Here is a 17,043-nt window from a genome sequence, read left to right on the forward strand (position 1 = left end):
AGGTAGTAAGTTCCTGGTGGAACTACATTGGATTGTGGAAGGCTGGGGGGCCTAGTGAGGAAGGCTGGGGGCCTAGTGAGGAAGGCTGGGGGGCCTAGTGAGGAAGGCGGGGGGCCTAGTGAGGACGGCTGGGGGCCTAGTGAGGACGGCTGGGGGGCCTAGTGAGGAAGGCTGGGGGCCTAGTGAGGACGGCTGGGGGGCCTAGTGAGGATGGCTGGGGGCCTAGTGAGGACGGCTGGGGGGCCTAGTGAGGACGGCTGGGGGCCTAGTGAGGAAGGCTGGGGGGCCTAGTGAGGAAGGCGGGGGGCCTAGTGAGGAAGGCTGGGGGGCCTAGTGGGGAAGGCTGGGGGGGGCCTAGTGAGGAAGGCTGGGGGGGGCCTAGTGAGGAAGGCTGGGGGCCTAGTGAGGAAGGCTGGGGGCCTAGTGAGGAAGGCGGGGGGCCTAGTGAGGAAGGCTGGGGGCCTAGTGAGGAAGGCTGGGGGCCTAGTGAGGACGGCTGGGGGGGCCTAGTGAGGGAGGCTGGGGGCCTAGTGAGGAAGGCGGGGGGCCTAGTGAGGACGGCTGGGGGGGCCTAGTGAGGGAGGCTGGGGGGGGGGCTAGTGAGCTGTTTTCTCCCCCTCTGCCCGTTATCTGTTGGAACAAGCCACACATCCAGTCCAAAAACATGTTCTTTGTAGCTGACTCGCTTCAGTGGTTCACCTGAAGAACAGGTGCAGCAGGACTGACCCAGAGCCTTTTGTCAGGACTGGTTGCTTGTACATGTTCCGAAAAGATTTGCAAGTTAAAAGAACATAACAGAAAAAGCAGTTTTGTTGTGCGATCCTAAGCAGAGTTACTCCAGTCTAAGCCCGTTAAAACCAGTTTAGGATTGCACTGTAAGTCTATTAAGAACATAGTGTTGTTAAAAAATTGTGTGTGGGGTGGGGTGGGGGTGGTTCTTGCATTTAGCAACCCTCAAGAATCAGAATGAAACGCATATTAAAGTGGCCCTCTTAGGCCCGCAGTGCAATCCCTAATCAGAGTTACTTTCTCTGGAGCATATTGAAGTCATTGAGCTAAGAATGGTGTAACAGTGTTTAGGATTGCGCTGCCTGTCTGTGCCATGCATTTAAGCTGGTTCGAACGTCATGAATTCCTCCAAAGGTGTCTAGCAATTGTAGTCTTGAGTTTCAGATAATTTATGAGAGGTGCCTAACACACTCTTTTTGCAGGACTACAACTCCCAGGGTCCCCTGCAAAAAAAGAATGCCACTCAAACCAGTTTAGTGTGGCTGTGCCTGACTTTTAGGATGGGGGTGGGGCATGTAGAGAGGGTGGGAAACAGCGCTGTGGGGTGGGGTGTGTGTCGTAATTTCTTGACATCAAAAGAGTGCTGCCTGTTCCGCCTTACTGTCTCCTCCCCCTCTCCCAGCTTATCCATCTGTCTGTCTGTCCTAGACTGTCTGTGTTTCACTTCCTTCCGGTAGTGCTGAGCAAGGGGCAGGCAGTGACCGGACAGTACCGTTTCCTGGCCAGGAACGGAGGCTACCTGTGGACCCAGACCCAAGCCACAGTCATCTCCAGCAGCAAAAACTCCCAGCCGGAGAGCATTGTCTGCGTCCACTTCATCCTGAGGTCAGATTTCAGGGGGGAACCGTGCGCCTGTGGCCCCCAGTGGGAAGAGGGCGGAGTCCGGGGAGACAGTGCGGTGTGTTGTTTAGAGTGTTGGTCCAGGAAGTGACATACCCAGGTTCATAAGAACGTAAGAGGAGTCATGCTGGACCCACCCACTGAGTCCAGCATCCTTTTTCCAGCAGCGGCTAGTTGGATGCTGCAGGGAAGCCTGTACAACATCCCGCCCTGCCGTGACACTTGCTGGGTGATCTGGGGCCAGTCTCTCTCTCTCTCTCTCTCTCTCTCTCTCTCTCTCTCTCTCTCTCTCTCTCTCTCTCTCTCTCTCTCTCTCTCTCTCTCACACACACACACACACACACACACACACACACACACACACACACACACACACACACACACAAATACAGCGTAGCCTTCCTCATAGGTTTGTTGTGAAGATAAGAAGAGGAACAGTGAGCCACGTTCTCCTCTTCGAGCTCCTTGGAGAAAGGGTCAGATAAAAAAAACGGGATAGATAACGGGGGGCAGTGAAAGACCTGTCCCAGTTAGGGGGCTGTCACAGTGGACATGGAAAGTGAACTGACTGGGCAGGGGGGCACAGAAGCGAATTCTTTGCTTGCTTGTTTTGACTAAGACCTTGGAGGGCTGCAGCCAGTTAAAAGGTCTTCCTGGTTCTTAGTCCGCTCTCTGCGGAAGGCGTTTTCTTGTGCTGTGCTAAACCCCCGTCCGGGCAGCATAGCGGAGCCCTTCTGGTCCCTGCTAGCGGAGGGCTGCATTGCACAGTCCTGGCAGTGACCTGACTGCCACATTGGCCTCTTACAGCCAGGTAGAGGAGGTGGGCTTGGTGCTGTCCCTAGAGCAAACTGACCGGCAAGGAGAACACCGCCGCCTGCCCCCGCCGTCCCTCGAGGGGTTGGATTCCGATGGGAGCCTTGAGGAGCTTGACCCCAACGGTGGAGACACCATTATCAACCTTAGCTTTGGTACGGGAGCTACTGGGGGCATTGAGCGGCAGCTAGCAGGGGGTGGGGTGGCAAATGAAGTCCCTCCCACTGAAAGCCTCTCCTCTCCTCCCCTCCCCCCAGAGCTGCGTGGCCCCAAGGTCTTGGCCTTCCTCTGTCCCGCCAACATCAGCGAGGAGGAGCTGCAGCGAGACCCCAAACGTTTCTGCAGCCCTGACCTGCAGAAACTCCTGGGGCCAATCTTCGACCCTCCTGGAGCTCAAAGCCCAGCAGGAGGGACTCAGCGGGCACGGCCTATGGCTCCAGCTCCCAAACTGGTTGTACCTGTCAAGAACCCTTCTGGGAACACTAGCCCGGTCAAGAAACTGTTGGGCGAGACGGGGGTACGTGAGTGCAAATCACCTGGAGGGTGGACTTAGCAGGCCTCACTGGCGTCCATGGTGGGCTCACAAGTCTTTATCCCTGGGGGTGTGGGAATGGAGTTAATCGGTTGCAAGTGTGTTATGGGGACTGTACCACATGGGACACTTCGAAAAGGGAGGGTTGTACCACTGGAGATGAAAAGTAAGAATGTACTGCAGATAAACAGAGATGTATGTTTCTCACCTTGTGGTGAGGTTTCTCTACGAGAAGTGGAGTGTACAGAGTCGGCTGGGGAAGACTGGTACTGAGAAGACTGGGACTGGTACTAGAGACAGGTCAGGGTGGGAGGCCAAGTTCCTAATCTCACCCTGTGCTCTGCTTCATTTTTTCCTTCTCAAGACTGAGCTACCGGATGAGCTCCTTTTAGACATGGCGAATGTCCAGAAACTCTTTGCCAGCAACAAGGAGCCCCAGACCATGGAAACCACGCTGCAGGTACGGCAGATGGTGGGCGAGGGAGGGATTCTCCCCCCACCCCATTCCTTTGCCTTCGGCCATCGACTGTGGCTTCCCGTTCCTTTGGCATGTCTGTGTGATGCAGCTGGGACTTCTGTCCCTGTAATACATTATGTTTACTTCGGTAATGGGTACAGAATTCAGAATTTTAGCTGCCTTTTTCAGTCAGAGGAGGGGATCAAAAAGCAGAGTTCCTTGACCTTAATGTTGGAATGGCAGCAGGAGGGGGAGTGCTCCAGGCCTTCAGAAGATCTTAACCGTAGCACCTTACAAATATTTTAACATTGATTGAATGTGAATGATACGTTAGAGAGAAGACAGAAATAGCATCCCTTAAGATAGGGGGGGCGGGGCGGGGTGGGGAACAGCATTCGCTGCATCTGGTATATAGAGTAATTCATACAGCAGGCCTGCAAGGAGGCCAGTGTTAATAACTCCGTATCGCAGACGAGGGCGGTGTTGAATGGCCTTCCTGATACCTTTGATTTGGAGATTTCCCAGGTCACAGCTTACTCCTTTAGCCACTATGCTGTGCTAGCCCAGTACAGACAGTGAACATCGGATGCCGTAGAAAAGAGGAGAATTGGATAAAGGAAGAGGCTGCGTTTGTTAGATCCTGAAATCTTGAGGGAGGACTTCTAGAGGAAGAGAGTGATATATAATCCTCATCCTCTTCCTTTCTTGTTCCTCTGAACAGGCGCCGTCTTAGATGTTACTGCTGATTTAAATACCCCGATTCCTCCCCAGAGGGGGTTGCATTTCAGGGCCTGTTGGGGTGTATATAAGACAGTGCTTGATTTGGGGCGGGGGGCGTTCCTGGCACAGTCTTGATAGAACTTTTAAATATTATTGAAATACAGACTTCTGAGGGACTTTGCTATGATCTAACGGATCCCTTTTGGCAGCGGTGATGTTATTATGTGTTACTTTTATGTTACCATCTCTTAATTCATCCGTGATTCCTCCATCCATGATTTTTTTAAAAAAAATATCTTATTTATTTATGAGTGCGGGGTTTAAAAAAAGACACCTTCCCCCGTTCAACTAGAATTTAAAATTTTTCATTTTTGTAAACCAGTTCAACTTATTGTGAATCCACTTGAGAATTCTTACCCCGTGAATTCACTTTTGCCGTTTGTTGCTGACAACTCTTTGCTGCCCCCTGCAGGATTACGAAGGCCTGGACTTAGAGATGCTGGCTCCTTACATCTCGATGGACGATGACTTCCAGCTGGGCAGCACTGAGCACCCACCATGGCTGGCTGAGAAACGGGGGGACTCAGGAACCCGGCCAACCTCGCCACCTCCGCGGCCTCGTTCCAGAAGCTTCCATGGGGTGTCCCCCCGCCCACCCGAATCACCCACCCTTCCACGCTGGGGCAGCGACACCAGCCTGAGCCCATCCCGTCCTGTCCAGTCACCAGGAATCGACCAGTGCGACGCAGGGCAGATGGTGGAGATGGTAGCTTCTGTGAAAATCCAGGCACTGCAGGAAGGGACCAATCAAAATGGCCCAGCGGCCTCTTTGCCCTTGGGCGGTAGGAAGAGGTGAGGGGATTCATTCATATAGCAGGGAGGCATGTAAGTGAATTATGAATTGAGACTAACAGTGAAATCCTAAGCATGAGTAACTCTGCTTAGGATTTCACTGTAGTCTCGACCTCTGTCCTGGAAGCATGAGGAGGAAGCTTCCCCTTGCCTCATAAATCATACCAGCACATCACAGCATTGATGTATTGTCGAAGGCTTTCACGGCCGGAGAACGATGGTTGTTGTGGGTTTTCCGGGCTGTATTGCCGTGGCCAAGACCACGGCAATACAGCCCGGAAAACCCACAACACCACAGCATTCTCTGACTCTAGGGTAAAGATGTAAACGGTGAGCCCCATTGTCGTTCCCACAATTTTTTGGCTTTTATTCTTGCACTAGCCTAGGCAAGCCTGATCTTGTCAGATCTCAAAAGCTAAGCAGGGTTGGCCTTGGTTAGTAATTGGATGGGAGATGTCCAAAGAAGACCAGGCTGGCCGAAGCGATGGCAAATCATAGAATCTCAGGGTTGGAAGGGATCTTCAGGGTCATCTAGTCCGACCACCTGCACAGTGCAGGAGATTTACATCTACCCCCCACTCCCAGTGACCTCTGCTCCATGCCCAGAATATGGCAAAAATCAACTCTGTTTGTCTTTTGCCTTGAAAACTCCAGCAGGGGTTGCCATAAGTCAACTACGACTTGATGGAACTTCCCACCGCCACCAGTCATTCCCCCCCCCCCGGGTGGGGCTAGGCACAAACAAGGTGGGAGATGAGTTTTTGCTTTATTACTGCCCCTCTGATATTGTTGGGGGTCGGCAAGGAATTTGCAGGCCAGGCTGCCACAGCCAGTCAGATCTCTGGCCCTTCTGCAGGAACCTAAGTTCCTTCTTTGCACAATTGAAGGCCTTGTTCACATGATCTCCCCATTTGCACAAAGGTGGGGGAGGGGAACTAGGCATTCTAAAAGCATCTTTGCAACCATTTCTCCCACTTAGAGTGGCCGTGTAGCCCTTTAAACACAATGCACAAACTCGCGGGGAAACAACCTCATGGAGTGAGGGTGTGTTGAATTGGCACGCTTGTGTTCGGAAGGCCGTTTTGCCATACTTGGATAGCACTGAGGAGTTTAATCCCTGGTCGGTTCCCTATGGGAAAAGGAGACATGAGGACCAGTGCTTAGGTAAACCGGATGCGAGTTTCCAGCTCTGAAGGCTGTCCGAAGGGAAGCTGCGGGAAACTTCTCGGGGCAGGGGGACCATCTGGCAAGATCATCGCTGCTCCTTACAAACAGAGTACTTTAGATTAAATTACGCAAAGAATGAAATGTGGTGGCGGGGTTGCATATACTACAGGGCATGGAATTTTCAGTGGTGTCTTGATGCAGATTTTTGTGTGTTTTCTCTAACAGATGGCAAACACCAAATTCAAAGAGGTCGGAGGGGAGGAAAAGAGAGAGGGTTTGGATAGATAGCCTTGAATAGGGGCGAGGAAAGTTAAATTTGGGCACCAAACCTGTTTTTGCGTGCCTTTGTTCTGACAGTTGTGTTTCCTCGAACCACCTTCTCACCGCTGCCTCTTCGCTGCTTTTCTCACAGGGCTCGAGAGCTCAGTGTAGAGGAGGAGGCGGATGTCTTCCTGGAGGCAGGGCCCCCGAAGCGTGCTCACGGCCACGAGGCTGATGGGTTTCTGATGCCCTCCCTGAGCCTGGTAGGCGTGAAAATGTTCTTGCTCACCCCCCCCCCCCGCCCCTCCGCGCCCCCACAGCCCAGGGTGCGGTCTGGCGCTCTCGCCTTTCCTCCAGCCCGGACCATCGGGAGCGCCCTCATGAGGGGGACCTCCTTTCCTCTCCTTCCAGGGTTTCCTGTTGAGTGTTGAGGAGTGTCTGGATGCCAGATCGGAGCGAGGATTCGGGGGCAACGTGGTTCTCGGCAGGAAGCTCCTGTCTCTGGAGGAGCCGATGGGTGAGCGTCGCACGTTTTGTTTTTGACACTATTTTGCATGTGTGGAGGAGGACCAGGGGACAGCAATCCCAGGGCAAGAGGAAGAAGTTGGTGCAGAGACCAAAACTGTGTGAATTTGTTCCGCACCTTCCAGGCACCATGTCTGTTTTTAAAAACCCCAATATTCCCACCCCCACCCCCTTTCTCTGTCTCTCCTCCATTCTTTCCCCTCCTCCCTGCCACCAGGCCTCTTGGGGGACGTGCTGCCTTTCGTGGTGGACGGACCAGCGCTTTCTCAGCTGGCCCTGTACGATGGTGAGGACGAGGCTTCCGTGCGCGGTGGAGAGCATTTCCAGCTCGGGGAGGAGCTTCTGGTAGAGCTCGACCAAGCCACCTGAGGAGGCAGCAGCCACTTGCCGCCACACCTTCATCCCACACTCCTGCTCCGCAGATGGGACAAACGGAACCAAATCCAACCCAAAATCATCCATGAGAGGCAGAGTTGGAGGGGCTCCTTTCCTCCTCCTCCTCCTCCTGTACCCCGCTACGCCTTCTTTCCCTGGCTTCCCACTGCCCCTGCCAGGATCCTTAGATCTCTTCCTACCTCAGTCCTGTCCCCCTCCTTCGTCAGCCTCTCCGCTCCGGAGATGGCAAGGGAGGAAGGCCCAGCAGAACTTTGGAGCCTACGCTGTTAGGGACAATCTCCCACCCCACCCCGATTTAGAGCTTACATATCCTTTTAATATTCCTGAGACTAGAAACCAGGGTGGTGGGGTTACACTGAAGCACCCCGGTCCCGGCTCCCGACAGGATGCTGGGTGCCATTCAATTCCCAAAGGAGGAGGCAGAACCTCAATGCGGTATGTTAGGTGGCCCATCCAGGGGTGATCAGGATGAGGTGCCCGAGCTACGTCTGCCTCCTTTGAAATAAGAAATGCGGAGCGCATTATGCGCTATCCTTTCCTCTGCCCGCGGCTTTGTGCCGACCCCAAAAGCGTCGCCCGGGATCATAAATGGGGCGATTCCTCCTCCATGTCCTCAGCTTCTCGCATGAATCCACCCATTCCTGAAGTAACTGGGACCACCCCATCTTGAGAGGGGAAAAAGGGGGGACTCGCTCTAATATCATGCAACTGTTTGGGAGGAGGGTCAGCGCCCGCTCTGCACCTCTCAGGAGACTCCCCTCCTCTGTTTCCCAGAATCCTTCAGGTGCCTCTTTGGCGGTAGCGCCCTACTCATTTACCTCAGCGAGCCTTTCGCCCTTACCAAAGGCATTCGGAGGGCGTCAACAGCACCTCAGTTTTTCGAAAGACACATTTTTTGGCCACGGTCGATTTTTGTTGCTACCCCATGTTCCAAATTGCTTTTTTCTCCCCCTGAAGTGGCCAAAAATGTAATAGAATTATTTTCCACAGTGAGGTGAAGGCAATCATGGTGCTTATGGCCAAATTTTTGACCCTGTTTAAGCTCTGTTTACACTTGCAAAAGGAGCCAAAACACTTCTGGGGGTCAAGGCCACACATTTTAAAACGTAGAAGAACTGAATGTATTCTAAAGATGAGGGGAGCTGACATAGTTTTTAAAAATGCCTGTTTAAAAATAGGATTTTCTATCTCTCTTCCTCATATTATTGGAAAGATTTTTAGCTTTTTGAGGAAACTCCCCACCCTCCTTTTTCATCATGGGGGGTATTTTTTGGCTCCTTGGATCCTTAAAATTGTAATAAAAATCACAAGCTATTTATTTGGAAAAAGGCAAAAAAAAAATGGTTTTTAGCTTCATATAAGCCACAAATAGCTGGATAGCAAACAAGGACAACAGAATCGAAAACTGGAAAGCAAATTTTAAAGATCTCATGTTATTTATACAATCAGAAGCTTTTAAAGACAATCTTTGAAAAAAACAACAGCAAAAACAATAAAACAGAACAAAATATATTAAGACAAGCTCCTGAATTTTAAAGAAAACATTGACCCGTTTGTTTCTGAAACTTTTTAGATCGGCAACCTAATGACAGTATGCAGTTCCAACTTGAGAATAGGTTGCTATGAAAAAAGAACATTTTTTTGCTGGAATATGATTTTGTTAACATTTCATTCCAGTTTTTCTTTTTAAACTAGGGGTTAGGGGTGGGGATGAAATTTTGAAAAGAAAGCACCTGTCTTTCTCATGTTCTAGCATCTTAATCCCAAACATGCTTGCTTTGAAGTAAGTTCCACTGAATTGAATGGGAATGACTGCAGTGTAGCAGTGTACAGGTTTGAGGTTTTCACCGTAACCTTTCTCCGGCCTGCTTGTATGCATATTTACTCAGACATAAGCCCCGCTGTGTCCAATGGGGTTTACTTCCAGGCCAGCATGCATAGGATTACAGTCTTAGTTGCAACATTTGAAAACAGCATGGAACGGTGACTTGTTCTCAGTGGCAGGGATTAGAATTCCCACAATACAACAGAAAAGTGTTTGTATCTCTAACCCATTTTGCTGCTCAGAAACTGGCTACCTTTCCGTTCTGCCCAAAGAGGAAGAGTTCTGTGTAACTCATAACCTTGCATAGTCCTGTGCCAGCAGTGGTTGGTGAAAGATTAAATTGCCTTACTTCTTTTATGTCTTGGATATAAAAGAACTGTGATGGTATTAGTCAATGTTCATTGTAGGGTTGCCCATAAATTTATGCAGGACAGACCTCCTCTGACTTTGTTAAAAAAAGAAGAGAGAATCTTGGTAGGCACAGTTTCTCCCGCCATAGTATTACACTGGTTGGGGAAGTGGTACATGCAGAAATTCTCCCTTCTGTACACCTGTTAAAGTCACAGGAACCCTTTTTCCTCCCACAGGGATGCTAGCGACCCCAATTATAGACCCATTTAGCGGGAAAATCTCCCTATTTAGTCTCCGTTTAAAAACAAAAAGTGTTTTTTTAAAATCTCTATCATTTATCCCTTGTCATTGTTACTTTAACGAAAACCTATTTTTATTAATATTGGATAGCTCCCAATCCAGGCTTAATTAGCATAACTCACCACTCCCCCTCCCCTTTCAGGCCAGTGCCCTTGGATTAAATTACAGTAGAAAAGTCTGTAAGCTAAACCGAGGGTCTCTCATGCCTTCCTTGGGAAGCATGAGAGCCCCTTGGGGTGTATGCAGGGCTTTTTTCTGGGAAAAGAGGTGGTGGAACTCAGTAGGTTGCTCTCGGAGAAAATGGTCACGTGGCTGGTGGCCCCGCCCCCTGATCTCCAGACAGAGGGGAGTTGAGATTGCCCTCCGCGCTGCAGTGTGGAGGGCAATCTCAACTCCCCTCTGTCTGGAGATCAGGGGGCAGGGCCACCAGCCATGTGACCATTTTCAAGAGGTGCCAGAACTCCGTTCCACCCCATTGCAGCTGAAAAAAAGCCCTGGGTGTATGTGTGTGTGCATGTGTGTGCATGTGTGTGTGTGTGTTGGGGAGATTGCCAAATTGGCCCTCCCTGGCTGAGCAGTTCCCCTTTTCCTCTGTAGACTAGCCGTTTCGTCTGGCTAGAAACAAAAATGTCCCTGGGTGCTGCCTCCGCTGTAGCACGACTGCCTTTCCTTCTGCTCCCGGGTTCCAGTGCATCTGGCAACGGCTCACTGGAAACCTATTCAAAGACAGGAAATGGGAGTTTTGCTGGAAAGTGTACAGGTGGAAGGGCTCTGCATTCTGGCCCTATGTGGAATGTAAAGGGCATTTCGAAAAGGGGTAGAGGCTGCGTCTAAAAATGTTTGTGAGGAATATGCAGCTACGCTGTTGTAGTGGTCTCTCTCATTTGTCCCCTTGCTTCCAACCCAGCTGGGGACGCCCATCTTGCAAAAACTTCACTGTGCCAGGATCACATGCGCCCTCAGCTCCCCACCCGAGAGAGCGGGGTAAATCAAAATGGCCTCCTCCTCCCCTCCCCCTCAACAAACTGCATTGGGAACTGCAGTTTATGAGGGAACGAAGCCCTTAAACCAGTTTGCCTGAGTCACACCACTCACCTGTGCCTTCAATGCTGACGATTTCACCAGCACCAAAAACAAACCCACCGATCTCTTCTGGGTTGGTGAGAGCAACAGTAGGTGGCATGGGAGAATAGGGGGTGGGGGGACCGAGCTCAGATTTCCCCCCACATCCCCAGCTTTCTGCTTAAGGTACAACAAGCGAGGGCAACGAAGGGAGGGGAAAAACCATCCCAAACCCTGCAACTACCTCTCCTTTCCTTACAGGCTTCCTTCTCCCCAATTTCTCCTGCCTCGTGTTAAACTTTTGAGGTTATGGGGTGGGTATGTGAGGGGAGGGGAGGAGGAGCCCCCACGGTGGGTGCCAAGCTGCACAAACTGTTTCAAGTTCATTGCAAGCAACACATACACACACACACACCAAGACACCAGTGCACCAAGACACAATTGCAAGCATGTGCAATCTCACAACGATAGGCCGCCTTCGGCCCAGGCAGCTCTCTCTTTTTTTCTCAGAAGCCGCACTCGATAACACGCACAGAACAATAGAATCTCAAAGCCAGGTGAAGAACACGGGATGTTGCGTCTCTCTCTCTCTCTCTTTCTCTCTCTCTCTCTCAAAATTCTTGTTGTTTTTCCTTTGGGGGGGTGTGTCTTGCTGCCCCCATCCACCCCATTGCCGCCGCTGTCGATTTTTACATGGTTTGGTTTTTGTCTCACTTTATTATTTTTTTCCAGAGACTGTGGTGAATGATTATTGCTCCCTTTGATTAGTGTTGCTGTTGTTTATTATTGTAGAGTTGAAGCTTTTTAATTCCTTGTCTGCTCCGAAGTTTGGCACTGTGACCCCCTGCTGCCGTCCGTACCTCCCTCCTCTTTGAATTTTAACCAGTCCTGCTACTTTTTTTAGAAAATAAAGGATAAAGGGGGGGTTGTGTCTCTTCCCCCATACACATTGTGACTAACACTTGTTGTCAGGCACGGGGCCGGTGGACCCACAGGAAGCCTCCGCCCCTTCTTAAATGGCAGCTGATCTCGCGTACTGGGTGGCATCCCTATCTATCAGGGTGGCCAGCTGCCCCGTCCTGCCACGCCTACTTCTGGGGACACATGCAGATGCAGCATGAGGTGCTATTCTGTCCCCAGGGTACCTTTTTCAGTGGTGCTTCCCCCCTTCCTCCATTCAGCCTGCACAGAGACGGTGGCGGCCAACTCCATCCACCTGTCAACACTCAGCCCTGATTGGTGGTTGGTACCCCCCCCCCCCCCGCGGTGCTATGGTGCTCCATTCACACACAGGCACATACCTCCCCTCCTCCTAGGCCCTGTTGAGGCCATGGTGCTAGGCCACAAGAAGGGTTGCCACCTGTTTTTCTGGCAGGAGGTTCTGACAGGTTGCCAAGGGGGCCATTACCTGAGTGCCCCTGTGCTGTGAACAGTGGCATAAAGTGGGGAAGTCAACCAAGGACAACTTCTGTCGCAAAAATCCTGTGATGGGTGAACCTCTGACTTCTCCACAACTTTTAAAAGGCACAGGTGGCCTCTCAGATCTGGCAACCTGAGGCAGGAGCGTTTGGCAGCTTTCCCACCTCACTCCCGTCCTGCTATGCAGCTGTTAGGAGCCCTAAGATAGGGGAATCACGCCTGATGTGCAAGGGACGCAGCCCTCTGCCTCTAGTGGCAGTTGCCAAGCCACGAGTAAGGCCCTGGTGCTCCGCCCCTCCATTTAGTGGTGGCGGCTGGGCCATGCAGAAGCTGTGGTCTCCTTCTGTTTGGGTGGTGGCCGCTAGGCGACCTGTGGCACTCCACTGGTGCGGGAATGCCTTCTTATTTTGCTAACAGATAGAATTGGCTCCATCTTCTTGCTTCTTTGGAACCCCCTGAAAGAGAACAAGCTGCTGTGTCACAGTGTTAACATGTACGTATTCGAGAGACACAACCCTCCCTCCTCCTGCCACGCTTACACACGCACACAGCCCCCCCTTCCTCCAAGCAATTGTCATGCCCGCAAGCACCCAATGGCGAGGTGGGTGGTTTTCAAAAGGGAAGCTGGGGAGCCTGGATGTTTATCAGAAGTTGCTTAGGACTCCTCAGGGAGGAGGTTGGCCATGGTGGTCCAGAAGGAGAGCTTGGCCCTGCTACCGGCCTTCCCTGTGAGGGACATCCTCAGGAGGATGTGAGTGTATTCTGGAGCATACATGGGGGGGTGGGGGTGGGCCAGGGCCAAACAAGCCGCCGAGAGAGCCAGGATGAGATGCTCTGGGCGTTTTTGATTGGGAATCAGCAGCCCTGGTGCCCCTTACCTGATACGGATAGGAGCCGTAGCCTGGGAGGGCTCCTACCCTTTTCCTTACCCCCACCCCTCCCTGAGCTGCTGTTTGAGTCACTGGGGGAAGCATACGGACTGCGGTGATGTTGTCTGCATTTCTCCCCGTCGGCAAACAGAAGCTCCAGGAGGAGCATTTCGGGAGAGGATTATAGCATAGGAGAAAGAGTTAAGTTTTCCCTCTCCCTGTTGAACGGTCCCAAATCCTGCACCTGCTGTTTTCCAATGTAAACTGGTTAGGAGAGCCACTTAAGGCTCTCTCAGCACCTTGTCTAGTTTGCCTCCCCCTTGCTCATGTGATCAGTGGGTCTGACCAGTTCTCCGTGTGAACGGACTGTGCATCTTGCATGGAGGACCCAGAATTCTCTGCAGCGTGCAGCAGTGTCAAGGGGGCAGGTGTTCCCTGCAGGCAGAAAGCTTGAAAACCACGGAACTCACATTTGGTCAGGTCAAATTCTTAGTGTAGTATTTTGAAAGCCCCCAAATGTGTCACCTGGTGTGTTTGTCAAGAGCGGATTTGTTGATCCACAGGCAAAGAGAGCCACCAGTGTTGTTCTGAGGACTCGCAAGACCATCTTCAGCCAAATCCTTAGATCCAGAGGAGATAGCTGTGTTATTAGGAAGTTGCAAAATAGTAAAGAGTCCAGTAGCACCTTTAAGACTAACCCACTTTACTGTAGCACAAGCTTTCGAGAACCACAGCTCTCTTTGTCAGATGCATCTGACGAAGAGAGCTGTGGTTCTTGAAAGCTTATGTTATAGTAAAATTAGGTAGTCTTAAAGGTGCTACTGGACTCTTCTATTTTGAATTCTTAGGAAAACCCTAATTTCATTGCACAGCAGAGGGGGGAAAAACTAGGAATAACTTGTGAAACGGTTCCGTGGCAGAAGAGGTTGCAGTGAGGTGGGTATATCTGCCTGGAGCCAGAATCACCCTGGAAGTTAAACAGGTAGATACTGAAGTGGGCTAAATTCATCAAAATCAGGACTAAATTGGTAACATTGGCACTGGGGTGGGGTGTAATTTGAATTTATGTGGGGCTTTCAGTGTTCAAAGATCACATTGGCCAGACAGAACCTCAGCTCAGATTGGTGTTAACAAGGGACTTGTTCAGTCAGGTGGATTAGCTTCAGATACAGCGTGGGGGTGCTCACCCCCGCATGAATCCATGCTTTTAATAAGGTGGCTGCTTCTTGACCAGAATATGGCGCCTAAGAGGTCAGGGGAAGGGTGCTGCTTCTCCCTGCCTTTCTCTTCCAACCATGACGGTAAGTAAGACGCTTAAGTCTCTGGGGCCCTGAAACACTAGAATTTGAAAGTGCAACGTGGAGGGACTGTCTCTCAGTGCTCTTGAACAGATGCCAGCAATCAATGCAGAGAGGTGGATTCCTAGCACGTGACATCCCAAAGTGAGTTGACTGCTGACCAATGAAGGGCCGTTTCCACACAGCTTACCTTTGCTCGTAACGACCCATAAGATCGCGCAAAAACTGCGCAAGAAAACGCAATCTTCCACATTTTTTGCGCGATCTTACGGGTCGTTACGAGCAAAGGTAAGCCGTGTGGAAACGTCCAAGGTGCCAAATCCACGTCCTTGGACATTGCGCTGCTGCGATCACTGTCCGCACACGATAACTCCGCTACGAATAATTGCTGTATTGCCATATCCCACACTGTGGATACAGGAGGGCTTGCTGGCTATGACATGGAGGGTGTGGGAAGGGCTTCACCAAAGGGGAGAGCAGGTGGCCTACGGCTGCAGTGTCTGTCCAGGCTTCGGCAATCTGTTTTTATATATATATTTTATATTGTTTCCTTCTGCCCTCGTGTATGGTTAATTTTTCCTGTGTGGCAGGACTGGGTTTGCCTCCTGCTGCGTCTGTATCTATCGCTGTTGTGAGACATTAAATACGTCTGGTAACATACTTTGCCTCCGGGTAGTTACTTTCATTGGGTGGAAACGGGCTGAGCCAGTGAAACCTTTGCCGCAGTATCAGTTGCTGTGGAATTTTGTGAATATGTTTTGGAAATTACCCTACAACCACTCAAGAAAAACACAATGACCTTTAGATGTCCTCATTTTAGCTCTTTTGTTTGTTGCACGGCCTATTCAGAGCACCGTTTAGCATTCCAAAATTCAAATTACTGTATTTGCCAAATGAGTACAGTCACTATCAGGACAAATGGATTATTCTCAGACTGACACACACTCTCTGAAAATAAATATTGAATCCCAGTCTTCAGTTTTTATTGATGTTCAATTATAAAAGGAACATAATTGAAGGAGAGTGTTATGAAAAATTAAAACTTGGAAGTGGAAAAAGAAGAATGCAGATGACTTTGGGCGACGCCATCCGCAGGGCTTTCCACACAAGAGAAGCAGAGATGGTTTACTATTGCCTTCCTCGCCTAGAAACCCCAGTTTTCCTCTGTGGTCTCCCATCCAAGTACTGACTAGGGCCAACCCTTCTGAATTCCCACGCTCTGATGACCCCAGCTGAACTGGGCTATTCAGGAAGTAATCCATAAAAGATATTTGGAGTTTATGTAGTAAGCATTTTTGAATAAAGGAGGAGAAAGACCTTTATTCAAAAATACTATATAACCCCCAAACATTTTCTATGGATTACTCTCGTCCCTAAAATTTTGCACCAGCTCAGCATTTAGGGTTAGAACTGGTCAATAACTGACAGTGCAATCCTATGAAGAGTTACTCCAGTCTAAGCCCATTGAAACCAATGGGCTTAGACTGGAGTAACTCAGTTTAGGATTGTGCTATAAATTAGTTTTCCTAATCTCAGATTCAACACTGGATGTACTGAACAGTTCCTAACACTTTTCAGGATTTTGAAATCTTAGCAGAACTTTCAGAGGAAGGTGGTATGCTAAACGGGCAAGTGGAGGAAAGATTTTCCCTTTCAGAAGGGACCCGCTGGCCACTCGAGCAGGAGGCAGGCGGATGCTGTGCACATCTGACATCCCTTGGTCCTCAATTATGGATGTCAGGCCCAATTCTAAACCTAATCAATGCACCAAGCGAAATAACGTCATCAGAAGTTGGGCATGGGAGAATGTCATTGGGACATGGCTGCTTTTCTAGCTGTGACTTGTGCGCTTGGATGCGAGGGTAGCCACCCTCTACGTGGGGCCTGGAATTCCCAGAATCGCAACTGATCTCGAGACTATAGGGATCAATTCCCTTTGAGGATCTGTCAGTTTTGCAGGGTGGAATCCCACCCCTGCTGAGCTCTCTTCCCTCCCCAGGCACCTCTGACTTTCCAGGAATTTCCTAAGACAGAGCTGGCAATCCCAAATTGTAGCTACAACCTGATGAGGAATTATTGGCAAATTGTTACTGCAAATGACTCCTAGGGCTATGCTTTGTTTCTGTGTATTTATTTACTTGGTTTATACCCAGCCTTTCCCCCAAATAAGGACCCAAAGCGGCTTACATGGTTCTCTGTTTGTATCCTGACAACAATCCTGTGAGGTAGGTTAGGCTAAGAGTGTGTTAGCAGCCCAAGGTGTGGATTCAAACCCAGGTTTCCCAGATTTGTAGTGCAACAATAACCATTACACCACACCAGCTGCAAAATGAACATGGGGAAAGCAGTCCCCCCACAATGTCAGTTTAGCCCCAGTACTCTTTGTCCAGGGTAAAGCCCACTTCCTTGCTTGGGAAAGGGTAGAAGCCCATCCAAATCCGTCATTGGCTGAGCATCTGTGATGCCTCAGAATATTCACAAACATGTACACCAATGAAGGGAAAGAGCCAGTAATGAGCATTTGAAGATTGTTGTGTTTACTCTAAAGGTTTGTTTGGCTGCAAAGA

General features: G+C 50.4%; 1 protein-coding gene across 2 annotated transcripts in view; it reads left to right on the forward strand.

The window, feature by feature from the left end:
- HIF3A (hypoxia inducible factor 3 subunit alpha) overlaps nt 1–10,117 on the forward strand; it is a 37,905-nt gene extending 27,788 nt beyond the window's left edge. For both annotated transcript variants that reach the window (XM_054999536.1, XM_054999535.1), the window contains exons 8-15: nt 1,467–1,614; nt 2,437–2,597; nt 2,700–2,959; nt 3,339–3,434; nt 4,624–5,003; nt 6,583–6,694; nt 6,843–6,948; nt 7,174–10,117. In XM_054999536.1, coding sequence (XP_054855511.1) covers nt 1,467–1,614; nt 2,437–2,597; nt 2,700–2,959; nt 3,339–3,434; nt 4,624–5,003; nt 6,583–6,694; nt 6,843–6,948; nt 7,174–7,325 — 1,415 coding nt within the window. In that variant the 3' untranslated portion in view covers nt 7,326–10,117. The remainder of the gene's footprint in view (nt 1–1,466; nt 1,615–2,436; nt 2,598–2,699; nt 2,960–3,338; nt 3,435–4,623; nt 5,004–6,582; nt 6,695–6,842; nt 6,949–7,173) is intronic.
- The last annotated feature ends 6,926 nt before the right edge of the window (nt 10,118–17,043 follow it).

The sequence above is a fragment of the Eublepharis macularius genome, chromosome 15 (assembly GCF_028583425.1).
Source record: "Eublepharis macularius isolate TG4126 chromosome 15, MPM_Emac_v1.0, whole genome shotgun sequence".
NCBI classification, from domain to species: domain Eukaryota; kingdom Metazoa; phylum Chordata; class Lepidosauria; order Squamata; family Eublepharidae; genus Eublepharis; species Eublepharis macularius.